This window comes from Ursus americanus, chromosome 4, assembly GCF_024610735.1.
Source record: "Ursus americanus isolate L20-20 chromosome 4, mUrsAme1.1.p, whole genome shotgun sequence".
In the NCBI taxonomy this organism is placed as follows: Eukaryota; Metazoa; Chordata; class Mammalia; order Carnivora; family Ursidae; genus Ursus; species Ursus americanus.
Window position 1 is genome coordinate 43,317,013 of NC_142130.1, and position 25,283 is coordinate 43,342,295.

Here is a 25,283-nt window from a genome sequence, read left to right on the forward strand (position 1 = left end):
AACTTTATTGAGAAATAATGTATATATAATTAACTGCATCTTAATTTGAAAAGAACAATTCATTGACTTTTGGCAGATGAAACTACCACCACAAGACATTTTTGTCATCTCCAAAAGATTCCTCCTGTCTCTTCAGTGCATCCCTCCCTTTACTCCAGCCCTGGGCAACCACTGATGTGCTTTTTGTCATCCTAGATTTGTTTCTATTTTATCTAAAAGGAATCATACATTGTACTATTTTGTGTCTGGCTCTCTAACTCCCCATCACAGATTCATTCATGTTGTGTGTATCAATTTATTTCTTTCTACTTCTGAGTAGTAGTATTCCATTGTATGGATATTTAACCATTCACCTGTCAATGGCCAATGGGTTTCTTTCTAGTTTTTGGCTGTTGGTGAGTATAGCTGCTATGAACATTCACAGACAAGGCTTTGTGTAGACCTAAGTTTTTGTTTCTCTTGGGTATAAATACCTCAGACATGGAATGGCTTGGTATATGTTTAACTTTTAGAGAAACTGCCCAATGGTTTTCCAAAGTCGTTGTACCATTTTACATTCCTACCAGCAGTCTGTGAGAGTCCCAGTTGCTGCACTTCTTCCACATTGGGTGCTGGCAGTTTACCCCTTCTTGTGGCTGTGGTGTATGTGCATTGTGGTGAAGATCTCCCAGAGCATCTCCCAGAGGACTGCTGTGTTTACTGGCCACTCATACCTCTGATACGGTGAAGTAAGTATTCAAAGTCCTTTGCCCATTTGAAGAATTAGGTTGCAAGTTTTTTTTTTTTTTTCTTATTCAGTTGTAAGAATTCTTTATATATTCTGGATTCACAGTCCTTTGTCACTTATTGCAATAATGTACCCGTTTTTTAAAAGTTTTTATTTAAATTCCAGTTAGTAAACATACAGGATAATATTAGTTTCAGGTGTACAAGGTAGCCATTTTAAAACAATGTTTGGTAACCAGTGACTTTAGGCACTTAAAATTCCGTACTGAGCGCTGGCTGCACCACAGAGCCGCTGAAGAGCCAATTGCTAAACCGAGAAATCTGTCAAGGTAGGCCTATACTTGTGCGGCCAGCGTCATGAGACCAAGGATCCCACAACATAAAACCATTTCCTCGTAAAAGCCAACAGAGATGACAGAGGAAATAAACAGCTCAATAAAAAAGGCTTGACGTATCTTTGTGGATGATTGTGTGCAATTAGGGCCCCTTTGGGCCATTTTTTAATTACCAGGCAGGTATCTATGTATTCAAAAGTCACTTTGTTTATCAATATAACATTCTTGGGATAATTATAATAATATAAACTGGATATAAAACTAAAATGGGATAATACCCTGATAGAATGTTGGGCTTTTCTGTTTGGCGTGAACCCGGGTGACGTGCCTGGAAACAGCCGGGACCAAAGGCCCAGTGACATTGAGGGTCCCACTGCCTCTTTCCCCGGGGATTTCCCCAAAAGTCACCTCCAGGTGGTGCATGCGCCTCACGGCCCATCCGGCTCCGCCCGCCGGGAGGCGGGGCGGCGTTGCCTGGTGACCGCAGTAAACGGAGACCTGGGGCTGACGCTGGGACTAAGGACGCTCGGCGGCGGTCGGTGCCTTGGGTAAGTTTGGAGCCTGGCAGCAGGGCAGTTTCCACATCCTCCCCTTCAACTCTGTTAGCGAGTCAGGGAGCAGTGAATCCCAGTAGGACTTCTCTTAGGCTGAACCAGCGTTCTCCAGGCTCGCCCAGACAGCCCGTCCTTCCTACGGATCAGTTCAGCAAACACTGAAGTGACTAGCATTGGCAAGCATAGAGCTAGACACTGTGGATACAAAGTGGACACGGTTCCTGCCTGCAAGGAGCTCCTCATCCGGCTGGGGCGGAAGACAGCAGACCCCAAGAGTGCTAGTTAGACGGGTTTAAGCCAGAAGAAGGGAGTCTGGTGGGAAAGTGCCTGGTTTTTGGGGTAAGCAAACCAGCTCGCCCAACACTTAGCAATGTGACACTTGTCAAGTTGACCCCTCTGCATTTCAGCTTCCTAATATCTAAAAAGAAAGATGATAATGCTTACTTCATAGGGTTCTTGTTACAAATAAATAGGGTCTTGCAGGTAAAGTAGGTAGCACATTCATGGCATACAGTAGGTGCAGAATAAATACTTCTTGCATACAAGTAGAAATAGTAGCATACACGTACTCTGTGTCCAGTCCAGCGTGAGTTGTTCCATGTGGCTAGTAAGACTTCTGAGAAGGAGAAGGGACTTAGGAGGGACTAGGAATGGGGGAAGTGACAGGAGATGAGCTGCAGACCCAAAGATGAGGGAACTTTGTGTCATGCCAGGGAAGCTGAGTTCTTATTCTGTGGCAATGAGGAGCCATTATAGGTTTCCAACAGGACGAGTAGCGCACTAAAAGCTGTGTTTTGGAACTAAGAGGCAGGGTAGAAATGGACTAGAGAAGGCAGAGACAAGATATGAGGCTGTGGTAATGGTACCAGTGAGACAACATAACCAGACGAGGGTGGTGACGGTGGGAGTAGAAGGGAGAGGATGAATTCAAAAGGCTCAATAACTGTTCACTTGGCAATGGGACATAGAAACCAACTGCATGGGTGAGCGAGAGGGAAGGATTCAGAGTAATTGCTCTGCTTTCTCATCTGGAAATTGCACCTACCTCATAGAGTTGTTTGGAGAAATATGTGAAACAGTCTGTGCAGAATCCTTAGAACTGTGTTTGACACATGGTAAACATTCGAAATACGCGGAGTATTATTCCTTGCACAATGCTGTTTCACATTGTTAAGTAAAAACTGAGCATCTGTTTTATACGACAATCTCTGAGTCTTAACATGGCCAGCTCTGGCACACTGGGAGATGGAGTGCCCGAGTTGGTGAGACTGAGGACTGACCCTGGAATCTGGGGAATGAATCTAAGTAACGTCGCTTTAGGGACCCCTCTGTCTGGTTTCCAGCCAACCTCCTTCTAGCAACACATGGCTTAGCACCACTGTGCACTATGATTTTTTTTTTCTTTATACTTACTCAGCATTGACTCAAAACTTGATAGTCTACTCAATGAGTTGCTTAACAGAATTAGCCATAGGCTGGATCAATGAACCTGAATCTAATAAAAGTACACTTAAGATAGTTCTGCAAATAGAATCCAAACCTAGCTAGTTCAGTTGTATGAGATGGGACATGGTTGAGAACACAAAAAATATGGTGTAGTCATTCTGGTTGGTTACAGTCTGATTATGATGAGTCAGTATATGATGAGCCTACCACCCCCTGCCCTCAGAAGATTATACAATATTAGGTTGCCTTAAAGGAATATAATATTCCCAACAGGTAGAGTAACAGTTCATTAATTTTTTGGAAAATGTCTGGATCTTTCAAAGAAGATACAAAATTGGGAGGGATATTTAATGCTTTGGGAATGAACTTCTTGAGCTATCAGTATGCTGGGAAGAGTTGAAACCAGTGTAGTGAGGAGTAAGTGAAAGAACCAGGATGCTGTAGCTGGAAAAGAGAGGATCTAGGAAGAAAAATAAAGTAGTTACAATTATTCGAATGGTTATAGCACACAGGAAAACGTGTATGTCCCCAGAAGAACAAGGGCCAAATGGATCCAAGTTGTAGGGAGGCAGATTTCAGCTTAGTGTAAAATGAACCAAGAACTAGAGCTGAGCGTTAACAATGTGCTTACTCACTTACCTGTTCAGTTTAAATTGAAGCTGACTGATCATGTCTTGAAGTGTTCCTTCATTTGTTCATTTACTCAGGAATGACTAAATCTATCCCTTCAACCATCTTACATACTGAGTGCCTATCTGTCAGGCACTGTTCTTAAAGCTCTACTGTATCAACTCAATGAGATCTCAGAACAGCCTTATGAAGTAGGTACTGAACTTTACAGATGAGAATACCAAGGCACAGAGAGGCTAAACACCTGTTTAACACCTCACAGGAGGTGTAAGAAGGAGAGCCAGGCTGTAAGCACATCAGACTCTAGCCAGTTCTCAACCTGACCAACACACTAGACTGCTTTTCTAATGGTGCTGAGCTTAATGATGTAGATGTGTGACTCTCACTGGGTGGGAGGTTGGACTAGGTAAGGCCTCTTTCAACTTTCTGAAGATTCCATGGTCACATTTATTGAGCCCTGGCTGTATTGGAGAGAATTTGTAGTAATTATGGTAAAAACAGCTACCATTTTTGAGTACCTACTATGTGCTTTACATAAGCTCCTGGTCCTTAACCCCAGTTTCTTATCTTTGGCTGCACAGAAGAATTACCTAGGGAGTGAGAGCCTGAGAATGATATGCTATGAAGGTTTTCCAAGTGATTCCAAAGTGCAGCTGGTATTGAGAACTCTGGGTATAAAAGATCTCATTTAATATTTACAATGACTCTGCCAGACAACCTTATTTATCATCCTCATTTTACATATGAAAGGACTAAGTTAAGGGATGCTAATGACTTGGCCCTTGGCAAAGCTAACCTTTATCCTTGGTCAAACTTGGATGTGAACCCAAGTCATTCTGGCTCCAAAGCCTCTGCAGATTACAGTACAACCTCCCAATCCCTTTATTCTAAACAACCCAAACCTAACCAACCAACCAATCAAATAAAAACCACCTTATCCCATCTCACCAATTATACTGCTAACCTCCAGTAGATCAGGAGCCCCTCCTACCTTACCTGCTCAGTTACCTTTCACAGGTTCTGCAGCCACCCTTTCTGAACCAGAAAAGCTGAGAAAAGATCTCAGTATTTTTTGTATAGTATTGCTAGTTCAGAACACTGGTAAAATTCCTTGGGTTCCAGTATTTTCTTCCATGCTGCACACGACCTGATAGTAACTGTGTTGTGATATTAAAATTTATTGCATGGCCATGTGAGGAATATATTGTTTATAATAGTGTGGGATAAAGAGTATATTTCCGTCTTGACACCAGTTTACCTTTGGTTGTGGTTTAAACCCTTCGTTTACAGAATGATGTTACCTTAATGGTTATCAGATTTGTTACCATAATTCTTATTCACTTTATAATAAACTTCTAAGTAAATTTATTAGGTCTTACAAGCTCTTTATTAGACTATATATATCTTGTTAATGTTCAGTTACAATATGTTAAAAATAAATGTATTTGGAAAAGAGAAGACTAAAGGATAGATAATGATCTCATGAAGCTTTTATTGGTAGGAAGCAGAAAAGAAAACTGTGAGATTGAAATCACTGAGAGGTACCTGACCTACCGTTGCTGGCTTTGAAGGGGGCCATGAGCCACGACGTGGCCTCTGGAAACTTAGAACAACTCCTGCCCTACAGCCAACAAGAAAACAGGGACTTGAGTCCTACAACCACATGGAACTGAATTCTGCCAATGATCTAAATAAGCCTAGAAATAGATTTTTCCCCCAGAGCCTGCAGAAATGAAAGTAGCTCTGCCAACACTTTGCTTTGACCTTGTGAAACTCAGAGAACCCGCTGAGCGTGCCTAGATTTCTGACCCACAAAAGTGTGAGATAAGAAATGGGTGTTATTTTAAGCTGCCAAATTTGTATGATTGCAACAGAACACTAAAGCAATACCCGTTTATAGACCGAGGTGTTACTGAAATTTGCAGACTAACAGTTTTCTCTCGGTTCTTAAATGATTAGCAACGACAGAATAACTTTGATTGGCAAACCCAGGGCCTGCTCTGCTCCACTTATTTAGGGCCTGCATCATGGTAACAGAGAGAATAGTTTCTTTCTTTTCCAATGGTTTACATGTTGATTTTTATCAAGGAAACCTTTAGCTATAGTTGCTCCTCAGTCAGGACTTTCAGACCATCCTTGTTCTGATCAGCCTCGGATCTGGATCAGGGGTTTAGAAATCTTATTCTGAGACGATATTAAAAGAGAATTGTCAATTTTTTCTTCCTAGCTTGTAAAGTATTTAAGGTCAAGGGCTCCCTATTGCTCATTTGTGTACCCTCTGCAATGCCTAGCAGAATACCATTTGATATAAGTGTGCTCGGTAGTTTTAAGAATTGAACTGGCAGGGGCGCCTGGGTGGCGCAGTCGTTAAGCGTCTGCCTTCGGCTCAGGGCCTGATCCCGGCGTTCTGGGATCAAGCCCCACATCAGGCTCCTCTGCTGGGAGCCTGCTTCTTCCTCTCCCACTCCCCCTGCTTGTGACCCTCTCTCACTGGCTGTCTCTCTCTGTGTCAAATACATAAATAAAATCTTTAAAAAAAAAAAAAAGAATTGAATTGGCAAATGTACATTATGAAGAACCTTTAAAGGGAGGGAGAAAATGGCATTTAGGTATGTTCGTAGCTACTTAAAGAAGCTTACCCACGGTGTGGGATAATGTGCAACCAAGCTGCAATAACTGATACTAGCTTGCAATACTGATTTTTAAAAATTATTTCACTATTACAATTATTTAATTATTTTCAAATCAATGACTTGTATAAATGTAGAACGCAAGTCTGTATATCCAAACTGGAAGGAAAAGGACATGTCCTGGATGATAGAATTTGGATTTTAAAGGATCTTGCTATTTACGATTTTTCTATCGTTTGACTCCTACACACTTCCCAATCCCAGTAAGCATATATTTTACAATCAGGTGAGAGGAAGGAAGGAAGGAAGGAAGGAAGGAAGGAAGGAAGGAAGGAAGGAAAGAAGGAAGGAAGGGAAAGAGGGAGGAAGAAAAAAGCAAGGGAGAACAACTAAGGAAAAAAACAATACACACACTTCTTAAAAGGTAAAACATCATCTTGGTAACCCAGAAAAATGGCCCCAAAGTGCTAAACAAAATTTAATAGCATAAGTGTCAGTTTAGGACCTATCTTTCCTGAAAATAGCTTTTAAGAAAAACATTTGGACCCTGCACTATTGTCCCCCAAATCAAGACAAGGCATCATTATGATGTCACTGCAAGAAAGCAGATGGAATGACCCCAAGGTGCAGAAGAAGGGAGGTGGCGTTCGCACTGCCCTCTCCATGACCATGTAGCGTGTATCCTATCTGCTTCTGGCATACTGGCCTTTCTTCAGAGACCAGGAAGGGATAATAATGCACTAGTTCAATTAATTCTCATAGCAGCCTTGTAAGTTGTTCTTACTTCACTCCCATTTACACCTGAGGAATTCATGTAAAGGTTATGTGGCAAAACTGAGATTCAAACCTGAATTGAACCACGAGTCTGAGTCAAATAGAAGTGCTGTTCTGTTCTGCCTGCCAGCCCTGCCATAGAAGGGTGTTGAGGGTATATGTGGTATTTAGTGTGGAGAAGCAAAGACTTAGAAGGAGGATATAGCAGGTGCTTTCAAAGACAGCTGCAATAGAGGGAGGACAGCAAAAATCTGCTGTCACTTCCCTCCTTAAAACCTTTCAGTGGCTTTCAGTTGCCATAGAAATAAGTTGTAAACTCCTTAGCAAAAGCTTAGAGACGGTTCTATAATCTGCTACTGGCCTCCCCTTCACCGCCCATTTCACTCTCACACTCACAACAGACTGCTTTCAGCCCTGCACAGACACAGCCCTCTCTCTCAAGTTCCCTCTGCCTAAGACACTCTGTCCATTCGAGGCCTGGCCAGCCTCTACTTATCACCCTTGTCTCAAGCACCTCTTCCTGAACCTGAGGATGTGGATTAGTCGTCTTGCTAGACATACCCACAGGACCCTATTCTTTACGTTTTGTAGCACTTATTGTATTTTAATTGATCATTTAATATCTATCTTTCTAAATGACAAGGTCCACAAAGTTTGGAATCACATCTCTCGTTCACTACCATAATTTAATGTCTACCATAAGACTTGATACATAGCAAGTCCCCTGAACAAATATTTAAAAATTGAAATTAATTAGTAACACCAGAGGAATTAAATGATGGGAAGAGGAAATGGAGAGGACGAACCAAAGAAAGGATGGCAGGGGGTTAACTTTAATGATGGAATATTTAAAGAAAAGATAGACTGGAATGGCATTTCACTGCAGACTTTGGGAAAATCAGAGGGCATCACAGTAAACTGGCCTAGAAAAAGGGAGTATCTGACTGTATTCTGCCATTCTGCAGAGGTCTCTTCTGGTGGCTGTAGCTCCTGCCGGTGAAGTCACCTTGGATACTGTGCAAACATACAGTTATCAACACACATGGTGTTTGGTGGAATTTGTTAGGGGGAAAATATCGTAAATGATTTTTATTTCACAGCTGTTCCCTTTCTCTGTCTCAATTTTATGCTTACAGAGGAAATGAAGGAACCAGGTGATCAGGATACTGATGGGAGGAGATTAGATAGATCAAAGAGTGATGGGAAGCGGTCTCAGGGCTCCTTGAAGGCTGCATTAAGATGTAAGTAAAGATTATAATATACACTTGGGTTTTTATTATTAAATTTAGGTAAAATCACTTTTAAAGAATATTTAAGTTTATACAACAGAAATGGTTTACTTGTTTAACTCCGTTACTAAATTCCAAGTTCTTTAAGAGCAGAGACTGTGTTTTAACCATTTAATCTCCAGTTCCTGGCCTGTAGAAGTTACTGTCATCTCTATGTTGATAATGACCTCTGCAAATCTGGTCTTGTTACAAAGGTTTACAAAGTCTTTAATGAACTTTTCTAATACAGTATAGTACAAAGAGCTGAACTCTAGGTTTGAGGCCTGGGTCTACCACTTAGAGATGCTTGATCTGGGATAGATTATTTTGCCCCTTTGAGCCTCAATTTTCTCACCCATTAAGATGATAATTGTGAGTTGTTTGAGGATTAAATGGGATAACATATGTGGAAGAATATACTGCAAATAGAACAGAAATACCCTGATACCAAAACCAGACAAAGAGGTTACAAAAAAAGAAAACTACAGGCCAATATCCCTGATGAATATAGATGCAAAAATCCTCAACAACATGTTAGCAAACCACAGTCAATAATACAGTGAAAGAATCATTCACCATGATTAAGTGGGATTTATTCTCAGGATGCAAAGATGGTTCAAAATTTGCAAATCAATCCATGTGATACACCACATTAACAAAATGAAGGATTAAAATCTTACGAATACCTTAATAGATGCAGAAAAAGCATCTGACATCCAAAATCCAACATCCATTTATGATAAAAACTCTCATCAAAGTGGGTTTAGAGAGAACATAGCTCGACATAATAAAGGCCATATATGAAAAACCCATGGCTAACTTCATATTCAAGGTGAAAAACAGAGCTTTTCCTCTAAGATCAGGAACAGGGTGAGGATGTCCACTCTTGCTGCTTTTATTCAAGTACTGGAAGTCCTAGACACAGCAATCAGACAAGAAAAAGAAATAAAAGGCATCCATATTGATAAGGAAGAAATCAAGCTGTCACTATTTGCAGATGACATGAAAACCCTGAAGATTCCACACAAAAAAATCAGAAGTAAAAAATGAATTCAGTAAAGTTATAGCAAAATCAATACCCAGAAATCAGTTGTGTTTCTATACAATACTGTTAACAAAGTAGCAGAGAAAGAAATTAAGAAAATAATCCCATTTACAATTATACCAAAAGGAATAAAATCCCTAGGAATAAACTTAACTAAGAAGGTGAAAGACCTGTACTCTGAAAACTACAAAACATTGATGAAAGAAATTGAAGAAAATACAAACAAATGAAAAGATGTTCCGTGCTCATGGATTGGAAGAATTAATATTGTTAAAACATTCATATTACCCAAAGCAATTTACAGATTCAATGCAATTGCTATCAAAATGCCAACAGCATTTTTCACAAAACTGGAACAAAAAATACTAAAACCTGTATGGAACCACAAAAGACCTCAAATAGCCAAACCAATCTTGAAAAAGAACAAAGCTGGAGGTATCACAATTCCAGATTTCAAGATATACTACAAAACTGTAATAATCGAAACAGTATGGTACTGGCACCAAAATAGACACTTAGCTCAATGGAACAGAATAGAGAGACCAAAAATAAGCCCATGATTATATGGTCAGTTATTCTATGACAAGGGAGGCAAGAATAGACAATGGGGAGAACAGTCTTTTCAACAGATGGTGCTAGGAAAACTGGACAGCTACATGCAAAGGAATGTAACAGGACCACTTTGTTACACCATACACAAAAATGAACTCAAAGTGGATTAAAGACCTAAAAGCAAGATCTGAAACCATAAAACTCCTAGAAGAAAACGTAGACAGTAATTTCTTTGGCATTGGCCATAGCCACATTTTTCTAGATATGACTCCTAAGGCAAGGGGGACAAAAGCAAAAAGAAACTATTGGGACTATGTCAAAATACAAAGCTTTTGCACAGCAAAGGACACTGTTAACAAAACCGAAAGGCAGTCCATTGAATGGGAGAAGATATTTGCAAATGATACATCCAATAAAGGATTAATATATGAAATACATAAAGAACTTATACAACTCAACACCAAAAAATCCAAAAAACCTGATTTAAAAGTGGGCAGAGGACCTGAATACGTGTTTTTCCAAAGAAGACATGCAGATGGCCAACAGACACTTGAAAAGATGCTCAACTTCACTTATCATCAGGGAAATGCAAATCAAAACCACAATGAGATATCTCCTCACACTGGTCAGAATGGCTAGAATCAAAAAGACAAGAAACAGCAAGTGTTGGTGAGGATGTGGAGAAAAATGAACCCTGTGATCTGTTGGTGGGAATGTAAATTGGTACAGCCACTGTGGAGGTTCATTAAAAATTCAAAAATGGAAGTACCATTGATCCAATAATTCCACTACTGAATATTTACCCAAAGAAAATAAAAGCACTAATTTGAAAAGATCTATGCATCCCTATGTTTATTGAAGCATTATTTACAATAGCCAAGATATGGAAATGACCCAAGTGTCCACTGATAGAGGAAAAGATAGAGAAGATGTGATATATATTTATATATATATTTATATATATATATATTTATTTATATATAAATATAGAATCATACTCAGCCATAAAAAGATGAGAACTTGCCATTTGCAACAGCATGGATGGACCTAGGGGTATTATGCTAAGTAAAATAAGTTAGAGAAAAACAAATACCATATGATTTCATTAAATGTAAAATCTAAAAAGAAAGCAAATGAATAAACAGATAAAAAGCAGAATCAACTAATCATGGGATTACTATATCTACAAGGTATAATTTTACTGTCTTACTTAAATTTTATAAATTTGAATGTTTTTAACACTAACTTTTCCCAGTAAATTCCATTATGAAACAAAAAACTAACTAACTAACTAACTAACTAACTAAATAAATAAATAAATAAATAAATAAAAAGTAGAATCAGACCTATAAATATTGAAAACAAACTGGTGGTTGCCAGAGGGGAAGGGGGTGGGAGAATGGGCAAAATGGGTGAAAGAGAGGGATACAGGCTTCCAGTTAGGAATCAGTAAGTCAAGAAATAAAAGGTACAGAACAGGGAATATATTATAATAGTGTTTTATGGTGACAGATGGTTGCTAAACTTGTAGTAAGCATAGAATAATGTACAGAGAAGTTGAATCACTACGTCATACACCTGAAGCTAATGTAACATTGTGTGCCAACTATTCAAAAAAAAAAAAAGAAAAAGAAAGAAAGAAAGAAAGGAAGGAAGAAAGAAAGAAAGAAAGAAAGAAAGAAAGAAAGAAAGAAAGAAAAGAAAGAAAGAAAAAGAAGAAAATGTGAGGAATTGTGTAAACAGATTTTTAAAAGATAGCTTGCTCTTTCTGATGGGGCCTCATGGTGTTAGGTGTCTTAGTGGAGTCTTGACTTTTGTAGTTCTAACCCTAAATATAGTTTCAGAAATATAATTTTGATTATTCACGTAGAGGAGACCTGGGGAAATCAATTCATTTACAAAATTTACATTAAACTATTTCAATGTATCTGAGACATATCTTTTAAATCTTTAATTTCTCCACATCATGTTTTATTGGAGATGTTTATCTCCGCTTGCTTGGACTCTTACAACAAGGATTTCCACTCAAGGCTTCCTGTTCAAGTCTCTCCATACTACCACTAGAATTATCTTTCCAAAAAATACGGTTATATCACTGTCTTCAAAAATGTTAGTTTGCTTCTCTCTTGATTTTCCATTTCCACTTTTCTCCACTCTCTAATTTCTGACACAGGATGATCTACTGTTTGGTTTCCTGTCCTTTGCAGCATTTTCCTGAATGGATGGATTTAATAATAATGACCCTTTGTCTAGCACTGCCTCAGGGTCTCTCTTTCTTATATTAGACCCTGGTAGGGGCAGGCCTGTCAAGTGTGGTCTGGCCCGGTGCTCAGCTCATAAATTCACACATTGTGGTTCTTAGGATCCCAAAAGGTAACAGGAAGTAATTTGCTGCTGTCCTGAAACCCTTTCTCTCAGTGCTGTGAGTTGAGGTCTCTCTTCTGGTTTGGCCACGTACGTGGGAGCTCCCCCATCCACTCTCTCTCTCTTTTTGTTTGTTTTTTGGGGTTTTTTTGCCTGGAGACCTGGAAAAATTTTGGTCTCTTCTACTTTCAGAAATGTTTTGTGTAGATTTGGTATAATTTCTTCCTTAAATGTTTGGTAAAATTCACCAGGGAAGTATTTTGGCCTGTAATTTTCTTTTTCTTTCCTTTTAAAAAAATTTTTTTTTTAAGATTTTATTTATTTATTCGATAGAGATAGAGACAGCCAGCGAGAGAGGGAACACAAGCAGGGGGAGTGGGAGAGGAAGAAGCAGGCTCATAGCGGAAGAGCCTGATGTGGGGCTTGATCCCATAACGCCGGGATCACGCCCTGAGCCAAAGGCAGACGCTTAACCGCTGTGCCACCCAGGCGCCCCGGCCTGTAATTTTCTTAATCGGAAAATTTTTAATGAATTCAATTTCTTTAATAAACAGAAGGTTGTTTATTTCTTCTTTTGTAGGTTTTGTAACTTTGTATGTCTCATAGAATTTGTACATTTCTTTTAAAGTGTAAAATTTGTTGGCATAATTCTAGGCTGTATTTTCATTCCTGAAATTGGAATTTGTATTGTCTCTCTTTTCTTCTTGATTGGTCTAGCTAGGAGTTTCTCCATTTGGTCGATCTTGTCAAAGAATAAGATTTTGGTTTTGCTAATTTTCTCTACTGTTTGTTTGCCTTTTATGTAATTGATCCTTGCTTTAATTTCTATTATTTCTGTTATTTCTTTATATTTGCTTTTTTGCTTTTTCTATATTCTTGAGGTAGAGCTTTAGGTCATTGAGTTTTAACTTTTTTTCTTTTCTTGTAAGTGTACAAAAACCATAATTTCCCTCTAAGCATTGCCTTAGTTGCATCCCACAAATTTTGACATGTTATATTTTAATTACCATTTAGTTTGAAATATTTTTAAATTTCTTTGTTGATTTTTTCTTGACCCATACATATTTTTAAATGTTCTTTGATTTCCAAATACTTATAGGTTTTCCAGATATCTTATCATAGTTTATTTTTAATTTACTTCTGTTGTGATCAGAAAATATTAGCTACTTTGGAAATAAGGAAATTTTTAATTCCAAATGTAGGAATTATTAAAACAAATTACTTTTAATAGCTGCTGTGAGAGAGGATAACAAAGTTTTAGAAGATGCCACAGATGAAACATATATTGAAGGGGGAGAATCACATTTAGAGGATGATGATTATGATATGGAACATTTGGAAGGAAGTTCAAGTTCATTTCAAGATGACTATATGGGCAACATTGGAGGTAAGTAAGTATTATTAGTTTTCTATCAGTAATAGTAACTGTTTTAAAGACAAGTTGCCCAAATTAAACAGTTACAAATCCATAGAGATAAAAATTTGCAGGATGTGTCGGGGTGATAAAGGAAAAAGCATGGAACAAACTTTAATAGGGTGATTTAGCAGCTCTGGAACTGTATATTACATTTCTGAGGATGACATACAAAACTCTCATAGTTGGTTTTCTGGGGAGTAGGATGGTCTAAGGAGTGCTCTAGCCCCAGATTAATGAATTATAACTCACCCTTGGAACTGATTGGGAGCTGCTCTTTGAGACTGCAGAAACCATGACCAGAGATCTGCATTCACCCTGATGCACATAGGCATGTTGGCTCTTCCTCCCATGCTCACTGGTGGGTGGTACTTACTGCTAGAGTATTGCAAGCTAGGTACCTGCCTCCCGTCTTTGTGAAATACCATTTTAGGATTCACCAGATGCTCTTCTTAGTTAAAATATTTTAATTTTTTAGACTCTCAGAATATGGGAGCCCCCACTCCAGCCTCAGAAGAGGCAGAGGAGAAAGTTAAGAAGAAAATCTCAGAGAACTTCTTCTACGATTATACGGAGCTTGTGTCGATGCCTTTTGTGACTCCGGATTCGAACATACCACTGGATCTTCTCACACTTGTGTATCCACTCCAGTTACATGTGTATCATTTTTGGATTTCAGCTTCTTAGGTCAGGGGTTGGCAAACTAGCCCATGGACCAAATCTGGCCTCTGGTCTGTTTTTATGAATAAAGTTTTATTGGAACGCAACAATTCTCATTTATTTACATTTTGTCTGTGGCTGCCATCACACTACAAGGGCAAAATTAAGTAGTTATCACAGAGGCCACCTGGTCCACAAAGCCTAGAATATTACCATCTGGCCCTTTACAGAAAAAGTTTGCCAATCCCTGTCTTAGGTAATTCTAAGAAGCTTGGCCCTTCGAGAAGTTGAGATAGAAATACATGAACTTAATTTAAACTAAGCTTTTGTTGGTGCCAAATAACCACAAAGAGAAGTGATGCTTTTCTGGCTGTTCTTTCATGAGACATGATGTGGAGGAGACCAGAAGGCCTCTTATCCTGGTTTTCCACTTTCACCAGCCTGACATCCCTTTCTCACTGCCTACCATGTTAAAATCATTGATTTCTTAAAACACTGATACCATTGTCAGGCAGTAGTACTTACACATTATTTATCAGATGAATATCGGGAAGACAACCCTGAGAAAGTAGGGCCCAAAAGAATAAGTTTTAATTGGTCTGGAGAGTAAGAGTCCAAGAAATTGAAAGGTGGGGATCATTGACAAGAGGATTTAGGGTCTGCCATCACTGTATGATGTTAGGTTTGTAAGGTGGAGTTAGGAGATTTCCATTCATGCCCTTGGCTGGCAATTTAGTATGCTTACCTTCAGATGGGTGGTGGTGATGACCACATGGCCTAAACCACTGACTGGCCTATTATACAAGGGGTGCTTAAAGAGGAGGGCCATGTACTTCCTGACTCAGTTTTGCTTTTTATATAAAAATAGGACATGTTATTATAATTTTCTGTTTCAATCCCTAAATTCACTGTGAATTCAATTCCTAAAACTAATTCACCCTGAATCTTATAACTTGGAGTTTTCTCTACTCAGGACTTTTTTGCATATGTGGTCTCTGGACAAGTTGCTGATAAAAGTTATACTGTTGCCTTTCTTCTAGCCTACTTGTTTCAAATGAGGTGGTTTATCAGAGTCACCTGGAAGTTTTCCTGAAATACACATGGTCTGATATGTTTCTCGGACCTACTGCATTATATCTGTGGGGAGGGAGTCTTGGGCACTTGTAGTCTGAAAAAGCTTCCCAGATATTTTTGATTATGTTGCTCTCTCCCAGCCCCCAATAGTGGGGACTTGCTGCTCCAGGGTACGGGGATCTCTATATTAGAGAGATATGCCTAGATTCCAAATAAGAGTCAGAATGACCTTGACTTTTGACTCAATGTATGAATTGCTTCTATTCATGTTGGATGAGTGGCTGTATAAGCTATAGACTTTCCGTGAATACTTTCAAAACCAGGGAAGTCACGAAGTAGTTTATCCCATTTTTGGATAACTTACGTTATTAGCTCTTCCAGACCTTGAATCAAAAGCTGCCTCTCTGGAACATCTCGCATTAGACAGCTCTACTCTCCAGGAATGAGAAGCTCCAAGGAGAAGTCAGCTGTCATGTATGCCCTACATACTCTTTTATACTTTAGTGATTATATTGAGTCTACTTCAATTTTAAAGTTTGCATCTTGTAAATCAATCAAGAAATGTGTCATTTAGTAAATATTACCCAAAACATAGCATAATTTATAGAATATGTAATTAAACGCAATTTTATTTTATTTTTAAGATTTTATTTATTTGTCAGAGAGAGAGAGAGAGGGAGAGAGAGCACAAGCAGAGTCAAGGAGCAGAGGGAGAAGGAGGCTCCCTGCTGAGCAAGGAGCCTGATTGGGGACTCAGTCCCAGGACCCTGGGATCATGACCTGAGCCAAAGGCAGACGCTTGACCAACTGAACCACCCAGGCATCCCTTAAATGCAGTTTAAAAGTGAGGGTCCTAGACGCCCATGAACAAACAGTGATAGCCCTGGGTCTCTGATAGGAAATTAAGAAGATGCGAGCCAGAAGAGAGGATGAGATAAAACAGGAAGGAGTTGAAGGTATAGCAGAACATAATTTAACATCTTCAAAGCTCTGGTTAATGGCTGCCGCTGTCCTCTGGGGTTAAAGAGAAGGATCAGACTCTAGTTATACATTAATTAATCAATTCATCCGACGGACATTTATTGAATGCCTAGGGCTCAAGACCCTGCATTCGGCATTCTGGGAAATAGAGATGAGCTACGAGAAGAAGCAGGTTGTGATTTGGAAGGGGAGAGTTTGGGAAGTTACCATCTCACCCATTCTGCATTGGAGAGCAGCAGCAAGTAAAATGGAGTTGTCCCCCACCCCTAAATTAGAGATGATATTATCAGATAAATGATCCCAACCGCCACCCAAGTTAGTGAAGAGATGGTAGCCTACTTGTACTCTCATAGCTATAGACATAGCTTTTAGCCTTCCAAAGTGTTAGCTGGCACTGGAGAAAAGAGAAAGGAGAGAAGGAAGGAAAGGTGAGAACAGCAGTTTGGGGAAAGGGAAAAGGAAGGTAGGCAAAACCTCCTGCCCCATACCAGGCTCTGTGACGATAAAGAGCCTGTGGTTCCCACTCTTTATTTGTAAAGAGGCCTCAGATAGTTTCCATGAGGCCTAAATAACTTTAGCAAGATCTTTGGATCATATATTAATTTGCACTTTTATATAAGATTCAATTTTAGGTGTTTATGTCTTTATTAAATTGATAAAATTCCTTTTTCTTGAGCAGATCAAAAACCCTGAAATGTTCTCTCTCTTTTTCAATTTAACTCTTAGGCAATGAGCTAGGTATAGTTACATATAGTTACGTATATTTTGTTGTAATTTGTATATGCTTCACAATTCAAATTGCATTAAAATTTTCTCTTTTTTACAATTGTAGATATTCTTCTTGTTAAAAATTCTACATAGTTTCTTTCTCTAAAAATATTCACTTACAAATAAGGGTAATCCTCTAAAATCAGAATTTATTTATTAAAGAAGGGCTCAAGAAATAAAGATTTCTCCAATGATCCTTTAACTTTTGTGTTCAACAGTGAGTGCTTAGAAAATATGAATCCGTCTGCTTAAGATATACTATATATTTCTTTTGCAAACTATATTTTTTTATAGATTAGTTTCATTTACTTACTACATTTATATTTTGGGTTATATTAATTTGAACTTGAATGTAGTAACAATGAACATTTAAAAGATATTTTATAAAAACTTAGACTGTTTTAACTTCTATTTTGAATTAGTGCAGACTTACTCTATAGCATAAATGTGCGCACACACACACACACACACACTCATCTACACACCTATACATACTAATGAGTTCAGGAAGGAATGTTAGCATATTTATTATACATACTTATATACTATATATTAGTCCATTTTCATAATTTGTTCATATGAATTAAATTTCAGTTACATCTATGTGGATTTATTAGTCACATTGTCACTGGTTTGTCAGAACTTCAGTACATTCTATCAGAATTTTACACGTCTCACCTTTTAACCTCAAGGAAGAGGCCTATATAATACTTTTACTTTTATAAAATGAATCTGCTTTCAGGATCCCCTAGGAAAATTAAAATATCGATTCAATCAGAGTATAAGAATTTTCACCTCATTTAAGAACAAAGTTGCATTGGTAATAAATAAAAACTCTGAGTTTCAAAGTAAAAGTCAACTACTTCAACACTGAACCTTTGTCTAATGGCACAGCTTTTAAAAATAGACATATTTCTTTACGTTTCCTGTCTCTAGGATGCTTACTTTGTTCCACTTGTTTTCCTTAACGACTTTCCCTCAGTCATTCCTTTGGGTATGACTGCAGAAAGCGGGCCAACCTACAACTGCTGGACAGCAATACGGTGACGTACATAGCTGGCAACCAGCTGATCCTTCTGAATTTGAAAACCAAGGAACAGATGTACCTGCGAAGTATCAGCGGTAGAGGCATTGGTGTCATCGGGGTATGCTGCTAGCGACTCAGCGGAAAAAATCTCTTTTTTTGTATTTGTTTCTTCTGTGGACCAGCCAGGCTGTTAGGTGCTAATACCATATGCAGTATTGCAGGATTAAGGCATTTTCAATTCAGCGATTACAACTGCTCCATTCACTGACGTGATCTCTGTGCGGTATTACATTATGTTAATGATGCCATCATCTCATTCTGCAGATAAGGAAACTGGAGCTGATGGAGGTTAAGGGGCTTCCTTCCCACAGTCCTGCAGGTTTTTCATATTGGATGCTATGTTGCCCTTCTGCAAAAATATCAGATGACCAGCACAATTGATAATTCATATAATAAATAGAGATAAGTGCCAGATAAGATGTAGGTATAGAATTGAACATTAGGAGATCAAGTACAGATTGTACATTCAGTAATTTTGAGCGGTGGACAAAAGGATTTGCATGTGATTTGGAGGCTCTCTCTTTCTTCCTTCGCAGGTGCGTCTCCATCAGTCACATTCTTTCTTGTATCTTCGGCCTCTACTTCCTTAGACTTTTCATCCTCAGCATAAAAGCACACTAAATCAACTTGTTCTCACCTTAAAAGGCCCCTCTCTAACCATACCTTCTCTTTACCCACTGACTTTCCCTTCAAAGCCAAGCTTCTGCTGTCTTTTTCCCTACCACCTCACAAATTGCCCTTAGTAAAGTGACCAATGGCCCTTTGAGTAGCCAAATCTGAAGAATACCTTTCCAACTGTATCTTACCTGATCTCTCTATAGCACTTGGCCCCATACCTGAGTTTTTACTTTGACTGTTTTTCTACTCTGTGATCCTTAAAAATAGGTGTCCCTAGATCTGTTCTCATCAATAACCACCCGAGAAACACCTCTTGCTGTCTTTACGTCATGAGAGGGGCCCCTGTTCAGAGTAGGCTGTGTGAGACAGGGAAAGGAGGAGAAATACGCAGGATTTGGGGCGCATACAAGCAGCACTTCCATAGCAGATGCTCAAAGGGATTTTAGAAGGATCATGGTTTAAATAGAAGTCTGCCCTGCTGCCCTGTCAGGTGTGAGCAGTCCAGACAGAACCGGGAGGTGCAGGGCCCACGTCACCACACCCTGCAGGGGTGGAGGGCTTCCAGCAGAAAGCCTGGGGCAGCTCCAACAGAGAGACTGGGCCAAGCTAGCAGGGAGTAGTGGGAAATACTTTTGATTAGATCAGATGGGACCTGGTAGGGTATCTAGATTAGAAATGGAGGTGTGCAGAGAGGTTTTGAAGATTCTTGCTCTGAGAAGTGAAGCAGGGACATGAATGGGACTGGAGAAGGTAAGGAAGATCTGAGCTCCACAAACAGAACTTAGAGTGGCTATGGAAACAGGATATGGTGAGACGGAAGAGTGAAGAGAGTCTCATGGTTCTTTCTTTCTTGATCATCTATCTACACATAACGTGCGCATGGTAAAGTCCCTGTCCTCGACAAGAATGAATTAATTAATTATGATTATTTTTCTAAGATTTTATTTATTTGAGAGAGAGAGAGCAGGAGCGGGGTGGGGGAGGGGGAGGGGAGGGAAGAGGGACAAGCAGACTCCCCACTGGGCGTGGAGTCTGATGTGGGGCTTGATCCTAGGACCCCAGGACCTTGAGATCATGACCTGAGCTGAAGTCAGATGCTCAACCGACCGAGTCACCCAGGGGCCCCAACAAGAATTTATTATATTACATTGTGTGTCCAACAGTACTCAGACCATGCAGGGATTTAAATGAAGGGTTCATGACCTCTATGAATTCAGAGTTTAAAATCCATCTAAAGAGAAAGACTCATTAAAAAAGCAAAAAGGCAAAAACCGAGACCCACACAAGTACACGATACTGTGGCACCAGCTGCGTGCAAATATTCACAGGCGCAACGTGAGGGGCAGGGGCTCTGTGGAGGGAGGTCAGTCAGGGGCCACCTTGAGGTGTCATGAGCCCTGAGGTCCACATCACTGCCCAGTACTGAGAAAAAAGTAACTATCACTTCTTTTTCTCTCACTATATGGGCCAACAGTAGTTTTGAAATTTCTATTTTGTTGTACAATAATTTGGTCTGAGGTCAGTAGGTAGAGGGGTACTGTGGTCAAGATTGCTAATCCTCATCCTCTTCCTCCTGGGCGCCGGGCAGTTGGGTGTCCACAGGGCTTTTCTCCATGCGTGCCGGAGCTGTCAGTGCCTGGGCAGTGGCTGGGGCCTTTCCTCGGCTGTCCTCACCACTTCGTTTTTTCCCAAAACCGTTATCCATTTGTGGATGAGAAGTGCTCTTGCAAGGCAATGAGAAACCCGTGAGAAATATGTTTTTGGGACAGATCAACTATCTTTCAGAAAAGATAGGGTGAATCTGTATGTTGAGTATAAAGTAAATGACTCATTAATTCCAGGGCTCCACTAAAAATAAAACACCCAACTCAACCCCACTGAGCTTCTGATCTGAAAGGGCTGAAACTTTTTCACTCACTGTAGGCCAGACCTGGAGGGGTAAAAGATTTGCCTGAATTCCCATTCAGATTTCTGTGACCACATATCCTACACAATATTCTTCTGTAAATGGGCATCATCGGCTTCCCCCTAAGTCCTTCGTAGCTCCTATTTTTTAGATCCACTTTCATCTTGGCTTCCAACACCTGGCTTGAATCCTACCTCTGACATTTGCCAGCTGTATGACTTCAAGTTACTTAGCCTCTCTGTGCCTGTTTCCTCATCAAAAAGGTGAGAAGGATAATGGTATCCAAACTCACGAGGTTGATGTAAAATTTAAGGGAATTAATTCGTTTAAAACTTATACAGCATCTGGGGCATGTAATAAGCATGCAGTAAACATTATTCTCTCACTGAGTGTCCATCCTATAAACCCAAGCCTTGTTTCAAGCTGAAGTGATGGGTGTTTACTTGAATGGAAGAGGTGTCAGCACGAAGATGGCCTATTGTAGGTCTTATGGCCCCATGGGTGGGGAGAAGAAAAAAAGCTACAATGTCATCTTGGGTACCAAAACCTACAGTTCCACCGATGTCCTCTGGGGAAAGCTCCTGTTCCAATCAGGAGTTGCAAAACAGTAACCAAAAATAGAATTTTATAAAGCATGATATGTGTCTTAAATAGTTTATTTGTGTAACAGCCTATTTTTATTTTTAGGCTATCCATTTACTCTTCCTGCACATTGGCTTACCAATGACCAAAAATAACAGGAACAAACATATAATTCTACAAGATTTACACCACTATCATTTGGAATGCTGACACAAATAGTTTACCCAGGGCATATTTACTCTATTTTCCTCTGCATCTGGCTTGGAAATATTGTATCTTTCTCACTTCTACTAAGTTTATATACATTTGTGGTAAATTTTGTCATTTTTCAAACTGAGCTGTAACCTACTCTGGAAGCATGAATTTTTCTGTACAAAAATTTAGGCTGATTTATATATGGAGGGTAAACAATTAGTTCTCAAAGAGTGGTCCCCGGGCTAGCAGTATCATCACCTGGAACTTGTTAGAGATATAAATGCAAATTTTGGGGGCCCAGCCCTGACGTACTAAATCAGAAAATGGTGGTAGGTGTTGCCTTCCGTGCCTTAATAAGCCCTCCCTGTGGTTCTGACGTGTGCTAAAGATTGGGAACCACTGTTCTAGCTCTTCTGATGGCAATTAAAAAAGTTGTGAGGGTTCTCCTAGGTTTCAGTTTAAATCACATCCATCACCACGTACTTATCAGATGCCCATTTTTTAGTTTTCTATTGGAGTGGATCCTAATAAATTATAAAATCACAGGCTCTAAATACTACATTAATAGGACTATTTATAAGAAAATCCTCATTTTACTATTTAAGTGAGATTTTACTTTTTATAGGTTCATCCTGATAAAACTTACTTCACAGTAGCCGAAAAAGGAGTTTTCCCGAAGATTATCATCTATGAATATCCTTCTTTGAGGCCCTACAGAATCCTTCATGGTGAGCTCAGTACAACCTCTAAAAGATTCCATGTTCAAAGTTAACAACATTCAGAGACACAGAACTAGGAGGAGGTAGAAAAGAGATTTATTTATAGGAATTGGCATATGCACTTCAGGGGCTGGCAGGTCTGAAGTTTGTAGGGCAGGCCAGTAGGCTGGACATTCTTGGGCTGGAGTTGATGCTACATGTTCAAGTAGGATTTCGTCTTCCTCAGGGAAACCTCAGTTTTGCTTTTAAAGGACTTTCAACTGATTGAGTGAGGTCCACCAAGATTAAAATAGTCACACATGAAATTAATCACCACAGTTCTCTTACGAATTTTGCTTTCCATAAAACTAATTTTAGTAGTTTTTTAAACAGACTACTTTTCAGAGCAGTTTTAGATTCACAATAAAATTGAGAAGAAGGTTCAGAGATTTCTCCTATCCCTCTTTCCCTACCCGTGTGAAATATTACCTGTTATCAACATCACTCACCAGGTACATTTTTTACTGAGGACCAGTCTCTGTTAGCACATCATAGTCACCCAGAGTCCACAGTGTCCCCTGGGGCTTACTCTTGGTGTTGTATTCTATGGGTTTAGACAAATGTCTAATGATGTATATCCATTCTTATCATCTCATACAGTTTATTTTCACCGTCCTAAGAATTCTCTGTGTTCTGCCTATTCATGCCCTCACACTGGCAACCACTGATCTTTTCTTTCTTTCTTTTTTTTTTTTTAAGATTTTATTTATTTGAGAGAGAGTGAGGAAGAGAGAACACAAGCAGGGTGAAGGGCAGAGGGAGAAGCAGACTCCCTGCTGAGCAGGGAGCCCAATGCAGGAGTCGATGCCGGGACTCTGGGATCATGACCTGAGCTGAAAGCAGATGCTTAACTGACTGAGCCACCCAGACACCCCTGGCAACCACTGATCTTGTTATTGTCCCCACAGTTTTGCCTTTTCCAGAATGTCATATAGTTGGAATCATACAGTGTGTAGCCTTCTCAGATTGGCTTCTTTAACTTAGTAATATGCATGTAAGGTTCCTCCCTGTCTCTTCATGAATTGATAGCCCCATTTCTTTTTAGTGCTGAATAATATTCCATTGTCTGGATGTACCAGTTTATTCATTCACATATTGAAGGACATCTTAGTTGTTCCCAAATTTTGGCAATTATGAATAAAGCTGCAATAAACATTCGAGTACAGGTTTTTGTGTGAACATAAATTTTCAACTACTTTGGATATATACCGAAGAGCATAATTACTGGAGCCTATGGTAAGGGTCTGCTTAGTTTTGTAAGAAACTGTCTTCCACAGTGGCTGTACCACTTTGCATTCCCACCAGCAGTGAGTGAGAGTTCCTGTTGTCCACATCCTTGCCAGCATTCCGTGTTTGTCAGTGGTTTTGGGTTTTGGCCATTCTAAATAGGTGTGTAGCGGTATCTCAGTTTTTAAATATGTGTTTCCCTGATGACATAGGATGTGGAGTGTCTTTTTATATGTTTATGTGTTATCTGCATATTTTTGGTAAGGTTGACTGTTAAGGTCTTTGGCCCATTTTGTAATCAAGTTGTTCATTTCCTATTGTTGAGTGTTAAGAGTTCTTTGTATATTTTGGGTGACAGTCCTTTTTCACATATGCCTTTTGCAAATATTTTCTCCCAGTCTGTGCCTTGTTTTGTCATTTTCTTGACCTTACCCTTCTCAGAGGAGTTTTTCATTTTAAGGAATTTTGGCTTATCAGTGATTTCTTTCATGGATCTTGTCTTTGGTGTGGAATCTAAAAAGGGATCACCATACCCAAGGTCATCTAGGTTTCCTTCTATGTTATCTTCTAGGAGTTGTATGTTTTCACATTTTATATTTAGGACTATGATCCATCTTGAGTTAATTTTTGTGAAAGGTGTAAGGTCTATGTTTACATTAATTTATTTGTTTGCTTGTTTGCTTATTTGTTGCCTATGGATGTCCAGTTGTTCCAGTGCCATTTGTTGAGGAGACGGTCTTTGTTCTGTTATATTGCCTTCCTTCCTTTGTCAAAGATCGATTGACTATATTCCTGTAGGTCTATTTTTGGGCTTTCTATTCTGTTCCATTTATCTATTTATCTATTCTTTCCCCGATGTCACATTGTCTTTATTACTGCAGCTTTATAGGAAGTTTTGAAGTCAGGTATTATCAGTTCACCTTTTTCTTTTCACTTAATATTTCTGGGTCTTTTGCCTGTTTGTATGAACTTTAAAATCAGTTTGTTGATAGCCACAAAATAATAATCTAATTGTTTTTGTACATTGTTAGATGCTAATATTTTGTTGAGGATTTTTGCGTCTATGTTCATGACAGATACTGTTTTGTAGTTTTCTTGAACAAACTGTTATATGTTACGTCAATTAAGAATAAGAAAAATAAAAGTGTTTTATTTTACCTTCACTTACTCCTCCTTCAGTCCTCTTCATCCCTTTATGTAGATCTGAGTTATGAGTTATCTGACCTATGTTATTTGCTTTCTGTTTAGAGAACTTATTGGAAAATTCTCAGCAAAGCAGATCTCCTGGCAACAAATTCCTTCAATCTTTGAGAAAGACTTTATCTGTCACTTTTGAAGGATAATTTCAGGGTACAGAATTTTGGGTTGGTGGGTTTTTTTCCTTCCTTTCCTTTAAATATTTCAGTCCATTCTTCTTGCTTGTAAGGTTTTCTGAGCAGAAGTTGGATATAATTCTTCATTCCTCTGTAGGTAAGCTGTTTTTCCCCTCTGGCTTTTTTTCAGGAGTTCTTCCTTTATCTTCATTTTCTGTAGTTTTCTGGGCATTATTCTAGTTGGTGTTCTCTGAGCTTTCTGGATCTGTGGTGTCTGATATTAATTTGGGGGAAATTCTCAGTCATTACTATTTCAAATACTTCTTCTGTTCCATTCTCTTTTTCTTCTCCTTTTGACATTCCCATACATTACATT

General features: G+C 39.1%; 2 protein-coding genes across 7 annotated transcripts in view; both read left to right on the top strand.

Annotated features, from left to right (window-relative positions):
* SPICE1 (spindle and centriole associated protein 1) overlaps nucleotides 1-719 on the top strand; it is a 75,837-nt gene extending 75,118 nt beyond the window's left edge. For both annotated transcript variants that reach the window (XM_045785170.2, XM_045785171.2), the window contains exon 18: nucleotides 567-719. In XM_045785170.2, the coding sequence (XP_045641126.2) occupies nucleotides 567-719 (153 nt within the window). The remainder of the gene's footprint in view (nucleotides 1-566) is intronic.
* CFAP44 (cilia and flagella associated protein 44) overlaps nucleotides 589-25,283 on the top strand; it is a 151,606-nt gene continuing 126,911 nt past the window's right edge. Inside the window, exons 1-6 of one of the 5 annotated variants that reach the window (XM_045785165.2) lie at nucleotides 589-728; nucleotides 8,232-8,336; nucleotides 13,556-13,711; nucleotides 14,217-14,376; nucleotides 18,204-18,366; nucleotides 22,235-22,337. In XM_045785165.2, coding sequence (XP_045641121.2) covers nucleotides 8,237-8,336; nucleotides 13,556-13,711; nucleotides 14,217-14,376; nucleotides 18,204-18,366; nucleotides 22,235-22,337 — 682 coding nt within the window. In that variant the 5' untranslated portion in view covers nucleotides 589-728; nucleotides 8,232-8,236. Of the gene's footprint in view, nucleotides 729-1,477; nucleotides 1,610-6,469; nucleotides 8,337-13,555; nucleotides 13,712-14,216; nucleotides 14,377-18,203; nucleotides 18,367-22,234; nucleotides 22,338-25,283 lie in introns of those variants that run through there. The other 4 variants (XM_045785166.2, XR_006777375.2, XM_045785167.2 and 1 more) reach the window with 4 other exon arrangements.